General features: G+C 32.3%; 1 protein-coding gene across 1 annotated transcript in view; it reads right to left on the reverse strand.

Moving 5' to 3' along the window:
- LOC130894913 (carbonic anhydrase-related protein 10) overlaps nt 1-19,983 on the reverse strand; it is a 174,984-nt gene that overhangs the window by 36,285 nt on the left and 118,716 nt on the right. Inside the window, exon 6 of the mRNA XM_057801946.1 lies at nt 11,887-11,953. Coding sequence (XP_057657929.1) covers nt 11,887-11,953 — 67 coding nt within the window. The remainder of the gene's footprint in view (nt 1-11,886; nt 11,954-19,983) is intronic.

Here is a 19,983-nt window from a genome sequence, read left to right on the forward strand (position 1 = left end):
ATAGGTAATTTCTGGGGTTTTCTATCTAATTTCCGGGTTATTTTAGCTGAGTTCGGGGTTTGTATTACTAATTATTGGTTTTATTGTTAATTCCCAGTTTTATAGCTATTACCAGCTAATATCCAGGTTTTTTACCTAAGTTTCTTAACCTAACCTAATTTCCGGGTTATTCTAGTTGACTTCAGGGTTTTTATTGCCAATTATTGGGTTTCTTACTAATTCTGTGGTTTTATAGCTAATTTTTAATAATTTATCCAATTGCTGGGTTTGTCCCTAGGTTTTTAGCTAATTTCTGGTGTTTTTCAGCAAATTTCTGAAAATTTTCAACAAATTTAGTTTTACAGCATATTTCTGGGGTCTCTAGCTAATTTCTTGGTTTTTTGAGTTATGGCTTCAATAAATTAATTTTGAGTTTTTCTAGCTAATTTTTAGGTCATCTTAGCTAATTTCTGGGGTTTGCAGCTAATGTTTGGTTTTCTAGCTAATGTATGGGTTATACTGCCGATTTCTGGACTTTTTTAGTTAATTTCTTGATTTCTTTAGCTGGGATTTTTAGCTAACTTATGAATTTTACTAGCTAATTTTTGAGTTTTTATAGCTAATTTATGGGTTCTCTAGCTGACTTCTAGCTTGTGCTATTTTAGCCGATTCATCGGCTTTTATAGCTGAGTTCTAGGTTTTTCTAACCAATTTATCATTTCTCTAGCTAATTTCTGCTGGTATTCAGCTAATTTCTGAGATTTTTTAGCTAATTTTTGGGGTTTTCTAGCTAATGTATGGGTTCTATTGCTGATTTCTGGACTTTTTTAGTTAATTTCTCGATTTCTTTAGCTGGGATTTTTAGCTAACTTATGAATTTTACTAGCTAATTTTTGAGTTTTTATAGCTAATTTATGGGTTCTCTAGCTGACTTCTAGCTTGTGCTATTTTAGCCGATTCATCGGCTTTTATAGCTGAGTTCTAGGTTTTTCTAACCAATTTATCATTTCTCTAGCTAATTTCTGCTGGTATTCAGCTAATTTCTGAGATTTTTTAGCTAATTTTTGGGGTTTTCTAGCTAATGTATGGGTTCTATTGCTGATTTCTGGACTTTTTTAGTTAATTTCTCGATTTCTTTAGCTGGGATTTTTAGCTATTTTATGAATTTTACTAGCTAATTTTTGAGTTTTTATAGCTAATTTAGGGGTTCTCTAGCTGACTTCTAGCTTGTGATATTCTAGCCGATTCATCGTTTTTTGTAGCTGAGTTCTAGGTTTTTCTAACCAATTTATCATTTCTCTAGTTAATTTCTGCTGGTATTCAGCTAATTTCTGAGACTTTTTAGCTAATTTCTGGGGTTTTCTAGCTAATTTTTGAGGTTTTCTAGCTATATAACACATACGTTAAAATGAGCTCCAATATGACTTTGTAAATTGTTATTTTTTTGGTTAGGTTATTTTTTTCTGACCAAAGAAAATTATGCTTCTTAGGTATTTGCATTGTCTACATCGTCTGCAGCTCGTTGTGTTATTCTGTGTTCCATATTATACATTATGTTGTAATTATTATTAATAATATTAATTATTTCCAAAAAAATTGACGAGTACTGACACTTTGAGTTGAGCAAATTTCAGACGGCTCTTTTTCATAATAATATTTCTCTAAACACCTTGTATATATTTTAATCATTGGTTTTTATTTCGCACAATTACTTGACGTGTTAACGTCAACTGTCACGTTATAGATAATGAATACCAGCGTGTCGCCTAATACAAATGATTCGGGTATGCGGATTCAGAGCCACTGTTAAAAATGACAGCTATTATCTCGTAGACAGATATAGCTAGCGAGCAATCTGACTAATGCAAAACGGTCTCAGTGAACCAGCGCATTTCGTTATATGTCCCAGCTAGTGAATATATTTTTATAAAATATGTTTATAAGATTTTGATTTATTTTTGCATTATGTTTCCGGATCCACGACGTAATGGTTTCAGTTGTAGATGAATCACCACGATTTTCGCTCGCATTTTAGCTTGGAATACGGCAAGAGAAGATAGAGAGGGGTCTACGAGGAATTATTTCAGATGAAAACATGATTTATTTTGTAGTAGCGTCGGTGAAAACCAACCGATAAAAGGAAGTTGCTTTAAGGTCGAACATTTCTCCTCATGCAAACTCACCCTCTCACACTACATCAACTAGAGGGTTTTTCACATAATACAATGTGTTCCGCGGGCTTCTTTTGTATACTGATTTTTTCATAACCTTTCATCTGCATAATATATGATGAATAGCGTGAAGTACAAAATCATTATTTCTCCGTATATAACAAAAAATTCCAAAACAAAAAAATAAAACAAGTTATATAACATTCATTTATCTTTTTTCCTGTTTTTGGTGGATTATTTAAGATAAATACAATGCTAATTGAAACAGAGCACAGTTGTTGGTGGAATATTTAGGGTAATTACAATGTTAATTAAAGCAGAAATCAATTGTTGGTGGAATATTTGAGGTAGATGCTTTGCTAATTAAAGTAGAACACGCCCTAATTATTCAACCAAAAGTTAAAAATATTTAATAAAAAATTAAAGCTCGTAAGCCGACGTAACTTTTCCGAAAATAAACAACAATTGGAATCATTCGCCTCGTGTCGTTTGAAGAGGTCCAACGGGAATCTCTACCGGCTAACTTGTCATTGTCACATATAGCGCGACTCGACTATATACACGACAAACGCAAACCCTCTTTTCAATGGAGAAATCTGTTTTGTGACATAATGGAAAATTTAATTCACGAGATAAAACAAAAAACACAAACACCGACCGGAATGGCGTTTACACTTATCAAATGGAATTAGCCGATAAAAATTTTTAAGTCATCGATTTTATCATCACTAGTTCAAACAATTTGAGCAGCATGTCGAGAGATAATTATCGTCAATGATTACATTTAAAAAATACATTTTACTTTGAAAAAAATACCAGGTTCCATTAAGGTATGAACATTTTTAAATGAAACCATGAAAAATAGCTTGAAAATAGTATTACAAGACATGAAAATCACTTTCTTTAACCACAAATTGATGTTTAGACGAGATAAATTCGATTTTAGAAATATTGATATTTTTTTAACTATATATTTCGATGAACTTGACTATAACCAAAAAAATATGTATTTTACATAGGACAGACATCTTAATATTTGGAGAATAGATGAAAGATTCATTAACAAGATAAAACCAATAAAAATGCATGCAAAAATCATAAAATAGCACTAAAATTAGACATTCGATTAGGAAAATTAGGAAATCTTTAAAAATGAATGATATACAAAATTTTTTATCTAAATATTTCACTGAACTTGACTATAAGCGGAAAAATATTATATATTCGATTATCTGAAATAATTATGGAGTCTTTTACATAGGACAGACATCTTAATATTTGGAGAATAGATGAAAGATTCATTAACAAGATAAATCCAATAAAAATGCATGCAAAAATCATAAAATAGCACTAAAATTAGACATTAGGTTATGAAAATTTGGAAATCTTTAAAAATGAATGATATACAAAATTTTTTATCTAAATATTTCACTGAACTTGACTATAAGCGGAAAAATATTATATATTCGATTATCTGAAATAATTATGGAGTCTTTTACATAGGACAGACATCTTAATATTTGGAGAATAGATGAAAGATTCATTAACAAGATAAATCCAATAAAAATGCATGCAAAAATCATAAAATAGCACTAAAATTAGACATTAGGTTATGAAAATTTGGAAATCTTTAAAAATGAATGATATACAAAATTTTTTATCTAAATATTTCACTGAACTTGACTATAAGCGGAAAAATATTATATATTCGATTATCTGAAATAATTATGAAGTCTTTTAGATAGGACAGACATCTTAAAATTTGGAAAATAAATGAAAGACTTATCAACTCGATAAAACCAATAAAAATGCATGCAAAAATCATAAAATAGTACTAAAATTAGACATTCGATTAGTAAAATTAGGAAATCTTTAAAAACGAATAATATACAAAGTAAATTCATTAAAAAAATTGTTGACAAACGTAGAAACGAGATGTATTGATTGAAAATACCTCAAATCAAATTTTCTTCAAAATCACACGCAAAATTTTTAACTCACACATTTAATAACAACTAAACAGTGATTTAATATTGTCATCTAACGATACGTGACTTTTAATCGACACAAATTACACGTTTTTGATTTATCGTGACTTACTATTAACTATTGTTTAACAACCTTCTGGTATAAACCAGAAAGAGAAGACAGAAGACAGAAGACATATGAAACTTAATTGAGGAAGAAGGATTGAAGTACCCTGTTGGTGTTTTAGTTATTGGTTAGTTACAAAGAATTTAACATAAAAAACTGATAGCTTTAGATAAAGAGGAAGTTTTGAAATTGATTCAATGTAAAACGTAGCAGGCCGATTGACATAAGAGGCGAGAAGATTCATCAACAACATATTTTGACTTATTCCGTATATTTATATGTATTGGCAAATCCGTCATAGAGGAAAATGTGAATAAGATAACTTCAATATATATACTTTGAAATGTCACTATTTACGTTTTTCCCGTACACTCAGCTGAGTGCTAGGAGGTGTACGTCGAGTTATTATATGCAAAAGATATAATGGAAAGCGAAAAAAATACCAGACGGGTATTGACGGGTGATGCTGACAAATTATCCTTCGATTTTGATATATATTTGGAAATATTTAGAGCGAAAATGCGGCTTATTGAAGGAAAGAGTGTCTGTAGCACGTCTCGTAGGAAATATCGAACTTATAAAAGATGAAGTAATGAGCTTTAAAATAAGAGATAAAAGGAGATCGATACATTTCATATAGAAACTTATATTAACGCACATATATTTAGTTTTAGTGAAATGATGTCATTTTTAATAGACATCATCGCAGTGATGGCAATCGGAAGGATCCATTAAATGTCCGAGAATCATCCTGATGAGTAGCCCGAGTACAACAACTGAGTCTCTACGACTCATGGGAGGTAGGCTTCTGAAGCCGATGGACCCGTTGAATTTGCTAGCTATGACATCATTGTAGATTTGTATCGAGTCGCTGTGGATGTTAGACATCAAAGCTTCTTTTGCAACTTCAACTTCAAGTTGCTTCCTCCGCTCATCACAAGACATGAATCTTCAACGACATATTCACTAGGATCTTTTGAAGATTTTTCAAGTCAGTCGCAACATCTTCATAAGTTTCAATCTATTTCATTACCTCAAGAATCTCTGTCATTGATGAATATTGGACTTGTGTCAATTTATAATGAAATGATCAAGATCGATATATTTTTTTTACCATTTTTTTTCATTCCAATTAAGGTACCTTCAAAATACGAGATTTGAATCCACCAACAACTTCTTCAGGTGTAGAAAATTAACGTTTCAAGTGTCTGTAGCATTCGTAAGTCAAATTTTCTAATAGTAGCAATCCTCGTTATAATTTTCTTTTCTCTTTGTTTAATTACGTTTATTTCTTATAAATTTATTTGAAGGATTCCATAAAAGAGAAAGCGAATTTCACGTTTGGAATCCTTTCCGAATAATTGACTCGAATAGCATAAGTTTCGTAGCGAATTTGAAATTCTCTGCACGCCAACAAAACGGATCCAACGAAAGACAGCAAGTGATTGGATACAGAAAAAGAGCATCCTCTGAATCTGGAAATACTAAATGTATTATGGATATTTAGACGTTTTGCTTTGCTAGACAATATTTCTGGAATGGAATTTGTAACATACATCGAATTTTTGTTTTTTTTTTATTAGTTCAGAATTTCATTGTTTCTAGCTTACAGATCTAGCAACGTCGTTTTCGTTGAACGGAATAAATTGTGTCTGTGAAATGTCAAAAAATACTATTGAATCATTATTATGCCTCAAGATTGATTACCAAGACATAAATGAATTATCAGATTGGTAAATACACCTTATAAAAAAGTTGGTTGTCGAGCAATGTTTCTGCAGCTGAAAATTACAACAACGACAACATAAATAACAAATTAGACTAAATAAACCTTGATCTTTGGATGATATATGAGAAGAGGAAGGCATAAGCCGCCAAATACGTCATGAATATGAAGATTTTTACCAAATTTTTACAACGATACGCTCAGTAATGTAGAAGACGTACCATAAAATCTTAATAACGGGCTCTGTTGCCGACGCGCTGCGTTTGGACAACCGACTAACAAAAATATGGAAACAGTTAGTTGGGCAACCGAAACGCGTACACTGTCGAGTTAACCGGCACCACGAGGATGATTTCGATTGCGATTAATACCTCGGATGCAATCCATTATGTGGTCGAGTGAAGCTGAAGAGAATCAATTCGGCATAATCGTCACTGAAGAAGAATTAAACCTGCCTGTGTATGTGGGAAGGTATCCATGCGGAAGTTCTCGTGAGTCCGTACTTTTAATGGTCAAAAATGTCTGGAACTGCTCGAAAATGTAAATGGGCAAATGGGCAACGATCCATCACTCGCGAATATCCGTCATTTCATGCAGGATGGAGCTCTCTTAGGCAGACGCGGATTCGTTGAGTGGCCCGCGCGGTTATGTGACCTGACACTGCGTGATTTATTTCTGTAGGATCTTCTCAAGGATCGCGTTTTTGCCAGAGGAACACGTACCCTTCCTGATCTCTGAATTGCAGGAATATTATTCGCCGGACCTGCCTATCATCATTACAATCTATGAATCTTCTTTTTCTGTTGATAATAAGATGATAATAATGTTGATAAGACGTTAATTGTAAGATCAACAATTTTTCAGTTTTCAGTTAGTAATCTTTCTTTTATCTATTGAAATATGAATCTATTTAATCATAGAGATGAGTATGTATATAACATTTAATCATTTCGACATAAACCACGAACAGGTGTTAATCTCGAGAGATTAACTCACTAGCGGTATGTATTATTCCTAGTATTTCTACTATTTCTGATGTCGCCTTCCGTACGAATCAGTTGTTCATCTTAACACCATCCACAATCCTTAATCCTACCTATCCTCAACTCCGTAAATGTGCTCAGAGACAAAAGCATCAACACAAATCCCTCTTGCGAGCAATTATCCGGGAGGTTAGCAGCTCAGTTATTACGAAATTAGCTTAATGAATTCCGAGTCGAGATGTCGAGGAACAAGTCCCGTTCGGTTTCAAAACATTCATCGGAAACTTTTCGATAAAAGTTCATAGAATTGTAAAATTTAATGGCCAATTGTAAATACTTTAAACACAAAACAATTTCAAACTCAATAAGTCGTGCAACTAACTAAGAAAAACGCGAAAATGAAATTTATTTTGAAACGTTGGCACTTCGTAAACGACATATGGATATGACATTAACTGAGGTTGGTACTTTGTAAACGTCATATGGATTTGACATTAACTGAGGTTGGTACTTCGTAAACGTCATATGGATTTGACATTAACAGCACCATCTGTGTGTCAAATATATACATTGAACTTAAATCATATTTTTGGGGTATTTTGGACATTTTATTCACTAATTTACCACATTTAAATAATGTACGACGTTAGTTTCTACATCAAACTAACATTTTCAACTAAAAACATAATCAAAACAACGAGAGAAGTTTCATATCGGATAATAAATTAAATATGTGTCGCAGATTGACCCTTTTGTTTGGTTAGGGTCTTTGTGGAACTTAACAAGGAAAACTTATGTGACGTAGTAAATATTTACTTCTATAAATACGAGGTATATCAACAATATAAGTTTAAATTACATCTATGACTCGTTTCATAGATGCAATAGAAATTTAACTAAGTGAAAACTATTGTCGAATCTGTTAATAATGCTATGAAACATTTCATGATTAGATAATTGATCAGAGAGGTCTTAGACATCCGTATTTGGTTACTGATAAACTGCTTGACACAATCTTAAGCAAAACTGAAGGTTTATAAGTATATTGATGCTATGGAAAGGCTAAAAACTATACAGTAATCAATGTAATGGAACACACCGTTTTTTTTTATATAAAAGGGATTTTGCTGTTAGATTTATCACCAAATAATTGATGTATTTTTTACTGCAAGACAAATAAGAAATTGCGCAACATCATATAGGTCAAGTGCCAAGCATTACTGTTAAAAGGAGTGGTGAAAAAAAAAAGAAGCGACGTAGATAAAGAATAAACTCCAATTGGAACACGAAGTGGAGGTCGACCATGAAAGAATTAGACCTATCATGGAAGATTCATACATGGTATTCCTTCTTTATGTTCGACCATAACACGGTAAATGTTTCTGAGTGGAATATTTTGGTTTTGATTCCTAAATTTAGAGCCAAGACTATTGGAACGAAAAATTCATCGAAATGTTTTTGTAATTATACAATTTCCTCGTTTTTCGAATAATATAAAAAGAAAACATTGAATCTTGTAAATTTACGGTTGGTACCTCGTACAACTCCCCAAACACTTTGATTTATAGCTAATTAGAGTCGAGGTCAATCATTCCAGTCACGAATATGTATCCAAAGAACCTCAACCATATTATTTATGAGTTGGCGTGCTGAAATACACAACTAGTGCCACTTTTATCATAATAAAACACATCTAAAACCGACTAGTGCATTACGTGTAAGTGAGTAGGATGAATACGCCTGAAAAAACAAATTTGTAACAAATACATTGGTTTAATTACTTTTTGCACTCGTAAATTCTTTTTTAACAACGTGTAAATCTGAAGTAGAAGTAATTATAGATATAGAATAAGCCAACGAAATTACTTGGTTGATGTAAAGAGTTCAGAAAGAGTTATTCTGATACTTCGAAGGGAGATTTTAACTCTTTGGAAAGGTAACCAAGTGGTAGTAACTGCAAGCTGGTGGAAGGGCTTGTTACTGAGAGATCTATGCCGTCAAGAAGTTTTATTGGCGGATTGGTTGATGGATGGTATAAATTCTTTGTGATAGTTACAAAAAAAGTATTAGATGACACAGACACAGCAAAAGAAAGAAGAAATTGCTGTCGTATAATCCAAAGTGAAGGCTAATTAGCTTCTATTTAAGGATAGATCGAAAAACACCAAGACAAATACGTGAAATTGTATTATAAATTGAGTTTAAAAGGTCGATGGTTGATTTGGAGGTGGAGATGTACATGAGACAATTATAAACTGATTTTGGGGGAATTAGGACTTTTGTAAGGAGAATTTGTATCAACTCCTCAGTGGTAATATCAGAGGATTTTGATAATTAACATCTTTTGGCTTTAATTTCAATGATACGTCGTTTCTAAGTGGGTCATGAGACTTTGTACCTGCCTAGTCTACTCCTTTTTCATTCTTGGTAGTATCCGGAGGATTCTCGACTTCTTGTTTGGATGTTGAGTATTTTTTGTATCTGTTAAGAACTATATTGGATTGAAGAAGGACATTAGTCCTTGGTGGGCTAGTGTGAATAAAAAAATGGTTTGTTACTGAGAGGTCTGTGTCATCGAGAAGTTTTATTGGTGGAATCGTTGATGATCTTTGTGATAGGTTTAAATGAAAGGTTAAAAGGGCTGAAAGGGTCAGATGATATAGACACAGTATAAGAAAGAAGAAATTGCTGTCGTATAATCCAAAGTGAAAGCTATTTAGTTTCTAGTTGACACTTTCTATGAGGCTAGACCAAAAAGCACCAAGACAAAGTTGTATTATGAATCGTGAATGAATACATTGTTTGTAGGTGAATGGTAGTTCCAAAATTTTACAGTTATCTACGAGGGAAAAACGTAAGTTACCGATAAAGACAGAGGGAAATATTTTCGATGATCAACAGCTGAATTTAATAAATAATTTTGATTTAGGCAGGGAATAGTTGAAATAGAAGATCCATGACTAAAATTATTACATTTAATCTTCTTTTATTGGAGATTATTGATTAAATCTACATGATATCAATCAAAGATCATTGCAAGTTGGTCTTCATTAATTATTTTTAGTAACATATCTCAAGGAAAACTGAATATTTGTTTTCAATAAAATATGACACGCATTTCACGTTAATATATGAATAAATATCAACATTCAGTTCTTGTACAATTCGTTTCTTCGAATACATAACCTCGAATTCGTTTTTATACGTATTTTTTTGTTATGAATAAAGGAAAAAACAAGCACCTAGCAAACAATTTGGAGAATCCGTACAAGTTGAAGTTAGAATATGAAGCCGGGCGTGAAACTTTACGTTTCCAAGCACGATATATTATTTAGAGACAAGCAAGCAAGTGAAGGGAATTCTATATTCGACTAATATTGAATTATTGATAATACCCGAGTGGCTGAAATATCTACTTCATGTGTTGTTAATATGATTTATTTCGGCTTTATCTGATTAAATCTACAATGTGCATAACATAAATTTGAATTTGTAAACTATAGATATTGTTCGTTATATATAATGGGTTCATCGAATTACCATAGAACGTGGGCGTTTTCTGGTTGATTGTCTACAGGACTGCAATCAGAAATGTTGAACGAAAAAATCAAATAAAGTTTAAGAAAACTGAAAAGTATTTCTGAGACGATTCTCCTAAAATGTTAACATTGAAGAAGAAAAAATCTCATCCAATTGATACGAACGAAAAAACAAAAATTAAGTGCCTCTTTCAAATCGAATAATACAGAAAATTTGATGGAATCGAGTTGTGGTTTAAAAAAAATCCAACTGCGCAAGCCCAATTGATTAATATTGTGAATATTTTTAATCTATCTTCACGAAAACGGTGATAACAAAACATCTATAATGATAAAAACGCCAGACGAAAATCTTAAAAGTAATAAAAGCGATTAATTTCCCTGCCATGGGCTTAATATCGATCAACGTCAATCAAATTTCCGACAGTAATCAATATACGTTTAATTGATTCTCATAGTTTCCCACAAATTGGAACAGTACAGTTTTTCATTAGAACTGATGTTTATCAAAGAGGAAGTTCATATTTTTCAATAAAACAAAATTATTTCTAATTGATATACAAAAAAAAAGTAAATAACAAACCAGTTACTGACGATTTTAAAGACGTTGAGACTGTATACACAGGATTTTTGAAGAAGATGACATTGTACAATGTCTTGTGGTACCTTACACTAAAGTTCACGATCAAGAACATCATCTTTGAAGTGCAACAGATTTTATCTAGTTGAACTAACAATTTTTAATAACCAACAAGGAAACCAAAGCATCGAACTGAATACGTCGAAATAATTTTTATAAATGACAAAAAAGATGTCAACAGAGCATAATATAGATGACAAATTGTGAGAAAATATTAGACTTCTTATATTACAGAAGAGGAATGAAAAAACTAAGAAGATAAATTTGATTATAAGGACATTCAGTTCTCAAGGAGTCTCTTGATGGTTATTTCTATGAAAAACTTCAATTGGTACTAACTCAGTGAATGAAAAATACAGTTAGAAGGATCAAAGCTTAACAAAAGTCCCAGGTTCCTAATACGATCTGATAATACGAGGGCGGTTCGCTATAAAAATTATTTTATTATTAAGTTGTAGAGCTGAAATTTCACATAATTTGTCTAGAAAATCTTCATCTCCAACTATGATTATAAAAAAAAATAATTAGTACAATAAATGGAAATAATAACATATTTCTAGCGCTGAAAATGTAATTTTCTCGCGTACTGTACACTGTATTTTTTCTACAAATGCGTTGGGTTGAAAATGAGGTTTAGAAATTTATTAAATAATTTATATTCTTTGCTTTAATTTCTTTTTTTGGAACGATATATTTGAAGTATTTTTAATTCAATATGTTCTAGTTTGTAAAATTGAGAAAAAAAACGACTTACCTTTAAATAGAACCTTATTGAAGACACTCGTGATGATTCGCAGCTCCGGATTTGGCATGTCACCAATCTGCAACCGTGACAAGAATACATTTAGCATATTATTCAAGAATATAAATATAGATGGCCCTCCCGACCCTTACCAAGACCATCCCTTTCGCGTGACGATGAAATCACTTTTTTTTCGACTTCTCACATATGCTACACACGCACACCTCGGACATTCCAACGAAAAAAAAATTCAATTTCCATTCTACAACCAGATTTTTATTGTAGGAAAACATTTCACGATGAAAATAATTTTTAATGGTTACTTTGAAATTCGATTTTTTTGTAAATAGTTTTGTTTCAAGATTGAAATTATGAAAAAAAGAAACTCAATTATATAAACAACAACTTTGAAGTTTTTCTGATATCGATTTATAACAATTGAGAAAAAAAAAACAGAAAAATTGAGGGCATAAAAAAAACTTTCAAGGTTTCTTCCAAGACCAGATCGCTCTAAAAAGCTCAATCTCAAAATCGCAAGATCAATAAATTTTAATGAAAATATGATACATCCACTCGTATTTTCTAATGCTTCAGAAAGTGTCCAATGTATATAAAAAACTGTGGGAGTATCAAAGCTGAAGCTAGAATAGAAAGTTTCTAATGGATATAGAAAACTGTGGGAGTATCAAAGCTAAAGCTAGAATAGAAAGTGTTTAATGGATATAGAAAACTGTGGGAGTATAAAAGCTGAAGCTAGAATAGAAAGTTTCTAATGGATATAGTAAACTGTGGGAGCATCAAAGCTGAAGCTAGAATAGAAAGTTTCTAATGGACATAGAAAACTGTGGGAGCATCAAAGCTGAAGCTAGAATAGAAAGTTTCTAATGGATATAGAAAACTGTGGGAGCATCAAAGCTGAAGCTAGAATAGAAAGTTTCTAATGGATATAGAAAACTGTGGGAACATCAAAGCTGAAGCTAGAATAGAAAGTTTCTAATGGACATAGAAAACTGTGGGAGCATCAAAGCTGAAGCTAGAATAGAAAGTTTCTAATGGATATAGAAAACTGTGGGAGCATCAAAGCTGAAGCTAGAATAGAAAGTTTCTAATGGATATAGAAAACTGTGGGAGCATCAAAGCTGAAGCTAGAATAGAAAGTTTCTAATGGACATAGAAAACTGTGGGAGCATCAAAGCTGAAGCTAGAATAGAAAGTTTCTAATGGATATAGAAAACTGTGGGAGCATCAAAGCTGAAGCTAGAATAGAAAGTTTCTAATGGATATAGAAAACTGTGGGAACATCAAAGCTGAAGCTAGAATAGAAAGTTTCTAATGGATATAGAAAACTGTGGGAGCATCAAAGCTGAAGCTAGAATAGAAAGTTTCTAATGGATATAGAAAACTGTGGGAGCATCAAAGCTGAAGCTAGAATAGAAAGTTTCTAATGGATATAGAAAACTGTGGGAGCATCAAAGCTGAAGCTAGAATAGAAAGTTTCTAATGGATATAGAAAACTGTGGAAGCATCAAAGCTGAAGCTAGAATAGAAAGTTTCTAATGGATATAGAAAACTGTGGGAGCATCAAAGCTGAAGCTAGAATAGAAAGTTTCTAATGGACATAGAAAACTGTGGGAGTATAAAAGCTGAAGCTAGAATAGAAAGTTTCTAATGGATATAGAAAACTGTGGGAGCATCAAAGCTGAAGCTAGAATAGAAAGTTTCTAATGGATATAGAAAACTGTGGGAGCACCAAAGCTGAAGCTAGAATAGAAAGTTTCTAATGGACATAGAAAACTGTGGGAGTATAAAAGCTGAAGCTAGAATAGAAAGTTTCTAATGGATATAGAAAACTGTGGGAGCATCAAAGCTGAAGCTAGAATAGAAAGTTTCTAATGGACATAGAAAACTGTGGGAGTATAAAAGCTGAAGCTAGAATAGAAAGTTTCTAATGGATATAGAAAACTGTGGGAGCATCAAAGCTGAAGCTAGAATAGAAAGTTTCTAATGGATATAGAAAACTGTGGGAGCATCAAAGCTGAAGCTAGAATAGAAAGTTTCTAATGGATATAGAAAACTGTGGGAGCACCAAAGCTGAAGCTAGAATAGAAAGTTTCTAATGGACATAGAAAACTGTGGGAGTATAAAAGCTGAAGCTAGAATAGAAAGTTTCTAATGGATATAGAAAACTGTGGGAGCATCAAAGCTGAAGCTAGAATAGAAAGTTTCTAATGGACATAGAAAACTGTGGGAGTATAAAAGCTGAAGCTAGAATAGAAAGTTTCTAATGGATATAGAAAACTGTGGGAGCATCAAAGCTGAAGCTAGAATAGAAAGTTTCTAATGGATATAGAAAACTGTGGGAGCATCAAAGCTGAAGCTAGAATAGAAAGTTTCTAATGGATATAGAAAACTGTGGGAGCATCAAAGCTGAAGCTAGAATAGAAAGTTTCTAATGGATATAGAAAACTGTGGGAGCATCAAAGCTGGAGCTAGAATAGAAAGTTTCTAATGGATATAGAAAACTGTGGGAGCATCAAAGCTGAAGCTAGAATAGAAAGTTTCTAATGTATATAAAAAACTGTGGGAGAATCAGAGCTGAAGCTAGAATATAAAGTGTCTAATGGATATAGAAAACTGTGGGAGAATCAGAGCAGAAGCTAGAATAGAAAGTGTCTAATGTATATAAAAAACTGTGGGAGAATCAGAGCTGAAGTTAGAATATAAAGTGTCTAATGGATATAGAAAACTGTGGGAGAATCAGAGCTGAAGCTAGAATATAAAGTGTCTAATGGATATAGAAAACTGTGGGAGTATAGAAGCTGAAGCTAGAATAGAAAGTGTTTAATGGATGCAGAAAACTGTGGGAGCATCAAAGCTGAAGCTAGAATAGAAAGTGTCTAATGGATATAGAAAACTGTGGGAGTTTCAAAGCTAAAGCTAGAATAGAAAGTGTCTAATGGATATAGAAAACTGTGGGGGCATCAAAGCTGAAGCTAGAATAGAAAGTTTCTAATGGACATAGAAAACTGTGGGAGTATAAAAGCTGAAGCTAGAATAGAAAGTGTCTAATGGATATGAAAAACTGTGGGAGTATCAAAGCTAAAGCTAGAATAGAAAGTTTCTAATGAATATAGAAAACTGTGGGATTTTTAATACTGAAAATTGGTAGAGCTTGTATTAAATTCAGAATAGCTCTCTATCATATAAACTCACAGTTATCAATATCTTTTATGAAAGAATAAAGGTTGAAACATCTCAAAGATAAAGCTTATCAATTGTACTGAATATAAAACAGTAAATATCAATGATAAAAATGGATTTTTGTGGGTAAATACTGTAGCTCCGGGCTCTCAGGAATGTATATGACTCAGTGATATTTTCAGAGAATATATTTCACGTTTTCGAGCTGTAAATATTGATTTGTTTACAGAATTTTCAAAATTAAACGGTTTTGCCACAAACGTTTCGCGTAATCGTTCGAGGATATTTCGTTTTAATATAGAAGAGATACAGAATTTTTTGCGCTGCCGTTTATTCATGCCTCTTTTCGCTTTTGATTTGTTTTTGAATCAGAGACGCTCGTTAAATTTGTTATTTCAAATTTTTAGATTATTTTCGTTTACTAACCAAAATTTTACATTCGATACAAACACGAACGCGGAGGTCGCTGATTATAATTCTCGAAATTGAACTACAATTTCAAGTTTAGTGAAATTAATGGTTTCGTCTGAATGTGCGACCCCCATTTAGACCATTATCTATCAATACAAAAAATACAAAATTTCAAAAACACGATATCAGGATTATTACAAACAAAATATAAAGGGTGTCTCATAAATAATGTCTGTTCCTAATATCCCAACAACTAAATTTAAAGAGAATCATCCCTGGGTTTCTTTATGGAGATAATACTCAAAAACAGGGGAAGAAATTAGGAAAAGTTATAGATAAGCCTACAGGTTAAAAAAACTTTCAAGAATAATATAAAAAGAATTATGGAAAGATCGAATATGAGACAAACTCATTACTCATTCTATAGAGCAAATTATAACTGGATGGATGCTGGGTCAAAAAGATTTTGGAGGAGTCCAAATGCACACCGTATTAGGTGGACTTCCACCAACGAGATTGTCTGAAGAGAAAACCATCAAACTAGATGAATGCCGAGCAGAATCGACACAGATAGTAAGCTTATGTCTTGCAGTAAACTGAAAGATGCAGATGACTCAAGACAATGAATTCATGGTAACGATACCAAGGACTTGGGGTGGTGAAATAGTTTTTAAAAAGTGGATAGTGAAATAAATGTTATTTGTAAGATCTGCTTCTAAATCTAATTCAAACAAAAATATTTTCTTATGGATTTGTGATTGGAGAGACATTTAGTTTGAGCAATTTAGTTCAGGGTATCGACTTCACGGATTTATATAAAAAAGCGTGAAATCAATATTTAAAAATCCAACTAGGATTGAAAATATTTTGTTCAAGGCTAGACAGCAACGTATAGCAATCGAAAGTGGAACGTCGGATAATCAATTTGTCAACTTTGCCAACTTTGGAAATACAGGAATTTGATTTCAGCCACCATTATATTCTACGAAGCTTTGTCAGTTCTATTGTTTAATATATGAACGTTTCATACCCTTAGCGTAGATAAAAAAATAAAATTTTAACCAGATATTTGATATTTCTGAAATGATTGTCAAAATCCCGCACGTTTTGTATGTTCAAAATTCAATTCCTGTTATTATTAAGCCTAATATTTTATCCATATTAACAGAATTGGAAAATGAAATATTTACGAGGAATTTACTTCTACGTCCCTCTTTATCCTGTAAATGGATTTTGACTGATGTTTCCTTCACACATAATTTGCAATCAACTAAAAGTACCTCCATGATTAATTTAATGATATTAAGATATAACGTACTATAATTTTTTATATGAGAATTAGCAGTCATGTCATTCTCAGGATTAATCTGAACCAACAATGTCGTTTATTTCGAAATAGATTATTTAAATAATGGAAAAATAGAAGGATGATATACATGATTTTCTTAACATTTAGAGACCCAAATTTACACCATGACAGAGAAGAAAAACCAAGGGAAAGAACTAGTTTGATGCTAGAGAACTAACGAACCAAATGGCACTGAAATAAAGAAAGATAATCGAAGGAAACTAAGATGAAACGTTGAAGGTTGATGCTAGAAAACTAATGAATCAAAAGGCACTGAAATAAAGAGAGATATTAGAAGGAAACTAAGATGAAACGTTAAAGTTTGATGCTAGAGAACTAATGAAACAAAAGGCACTGAAATAAAGAAAGATAATCGAAGGAAACTAAGCTGAAACGTTGAAGGTTGATGCTAGAAAACTAATGAATCAAAAGGCACTGAAATAAAGAGAGATATTAGAAGGAAACTAAGATGAAACGTTAAAGTTTGATGCTAGAGAACTAATGAACCAAAAGGCACTGAAATAAAGAAAGATAATCGAAGGAAACTAAGCTGAAACGTTAAAGTTTGATGCTAGAGAACTAATGAACCAAAAGGCACTGAAATAAAGAAAGATAATCGAAGGAAACTAAGCTGAAACGTTGAAGGTTGATGCTAGGAAACTAATGAATCAAAAGGCACTGAAATAAAGAGAGATATTAGAAGGAAACTAAGAATGAAACGTTAAAGTTTGATGCTAGAGAACTAATGAACCAAAAGGCACTGAAATAAAGAAAGATAATCGAAGGAAACTAAGCTGAAACGTTGAAGGTTGATGCTAGGAAACTAATGAATCAAAAGGCACTGAAATAAAGAGAGATATTAGAAGGAAACTAAGATGAAACGTTAAAGTTTGATGCTAGAGAACTAATGAACCAAAAGGCACTGAAATAAAGAAAGATAATCGAAGGAAACAAAGATGAAACGTTAAAGTTTGATGCTAGAGAACTTATGAACCCAAAGGCACTGAAATAAAGAAAGATAATCGAAGGAAACTAAGATGAAACGTTGAAGTTTGATGCTAGAAAACTAATGAACCAAAAGGGACTGAAATAAAGAGAGATATTAGAAGGAAACTAAGATGAAACGTTAAAGTTTGATGCTAGAGAACTAATGAACCAAAAGGCACTGAAATAAAGAAAGATAATCGAAGGAAACTAAGCTGAAACGTTGAAGGTTGATGCTAGAAAACTAATGAATCAAAAGGCACTGAAATAAAGAGAGATATTAGAAGGAAACTAAGATGAAACGTTAAAGTTTGATGCTAGAGAACTAACGAACCAAATGGCACTGAAATAAAGAAAGATAATCGGAGGAAACTAAGCTGAAACGTTGAAGGTTGATGCTAGGAAACTAATGAATCAAAAGGCACTGAAATAAAGAGAGATATTAGAAGGAAACTAAGCTGAAACGTTGAAGGTTGATGCTAGAAAACTAATGAACCAAAAGGCACTGAAATAAAGAAAGATAATCGAAGGAAACAAAGATGAAACGTTAAAGTTTGATGCTAGAGAACTAATGAACCAAAAGGCACTGAAATAAAGAAAGATAATCGAAGGAAACTAAGCTGAAACGTTGAAGGTTGATGCTAGAAAACTAATGAATCAAAAGGCACTGAAATAAAGAGAGATATTAGAAGGAAACTAAGATGAAACGTTAAAGTTTGATGCTAGAGAACTAATGAACCAAAAGGCACTGAAATAAAGAAAGATAATCGAAGGAAACAAAGATGAAACGTTAAAGTTTGATGCTAGAGAACTTATGAACCCAAAGGCACTGAAATAAAGAAAGATAATCGAAGGAAACTAAGATGAAACGTTGAAGTTTGATGCTAGAAAACTAATGAACCAAAAGGGACTGAAATAAAGAGAGATATTAGAAGGAAACTAAGATGAAACGTTAAAGTTTGATGCTAGAGAACTAATGAACCAAGAGGCACTGAAATAAAGAAAGATAATAGAAGGAAACTAAGATGAAACATTAGAAACGTCGAGGAGAAGATTGTATGGATGCGATTCCTGGGTAATAATACAAGAAAATGCTTAAATAATTGTGGGAATTGAAAGAAAATTTGAAACAATTCATGTAGGAGAAGAACAAATATTAAACAAATTTATTATCACACAAGTAGTCAAAACGTGACAAGTCATGTGGCTGTATACAAACAAAATTAGAGAGCAAATGAGATGGAGAAGAAGCAGACTTATAAAGAAATGGATAGAAATGGTAATAACAGATTTGCAAAGAGTGGGAATTACTGAGTAGAGACAGAAAGGAAGAATTGGATTGAGAGGTATAATGAAGAAGCACAAAACAAAATTTTTTATCTTTCAACCTAACCTAACTTAATCCGAGCCTATCTAAAATCCTTCATTTCATAACTTTATCTTTTTGTTGCTTTATTTTTCCTCTATTATATACTTTTCCTTGTTGACATTTAAATGACTGGCGAGTTTATTTGTTGGAGTAATTAATTTAAATCATAATAAATAATCCAATAATTGATTCTAGTTACTTTCTCCATGCAATCAAATTCACAATGTGCTAATCCACATTTAAATTTCAAAATATCCACACGACCGTAGCACATTCAAAACAAAGCTAAACGAAATTATGAAAACGTCCTTTAAATTCCCAAATTACAACCCAATTTTCGACAAATATTTGGGGATTCATGCCGTGTAGAATTTAGGCGATGAGGAAGCAGAGAAAAGTAGAAGAGAATTAGCAATTTTAACGGAATGACACATTCAGGAGAAGAGGAAACGATGTCGGGGTGGATTAGCATATTGTGAACGTCGTGCTTTGTTGGTTCGTGAATATTCGACGAGTATTCCGAGGATGGATTTTATGATACGAAAGTTATAACCTCGTAAATTTTCTAGACTTGAATTACAATGACCCGTGTCCTGTTTACGAGCTGCTGTACCATTAAATATTAATTTCTAATACTCCTTATCATGAATCGTTATTTACCGAAAATATTTTTCTTTTTTTAACTCACACTACCGATCAAAAGTTTTTATCCACCCCATAATCCATTCTTTCAATAACGTCCGTTATTTGTTTACTTCAAACTAGCGCATTTCTTCATTGTTTATGATTGTAGTTT

Source organism: Diorhabda carinulata, chromosome 6 (assembly GCF_026250575.1).
Source record: "Diorhabda carinulata isolate Delta chromosome 6, icDioCari1.1, whole genome shotgun sequence".
Classification (NCBI taxonomy): domain Eukaryota; kingdom Metazoa; phylum Arthropoda; class Insecta; order Coleoptera; family Chrysomelidae; genus Diorhabda; species Diorhabda carinulata.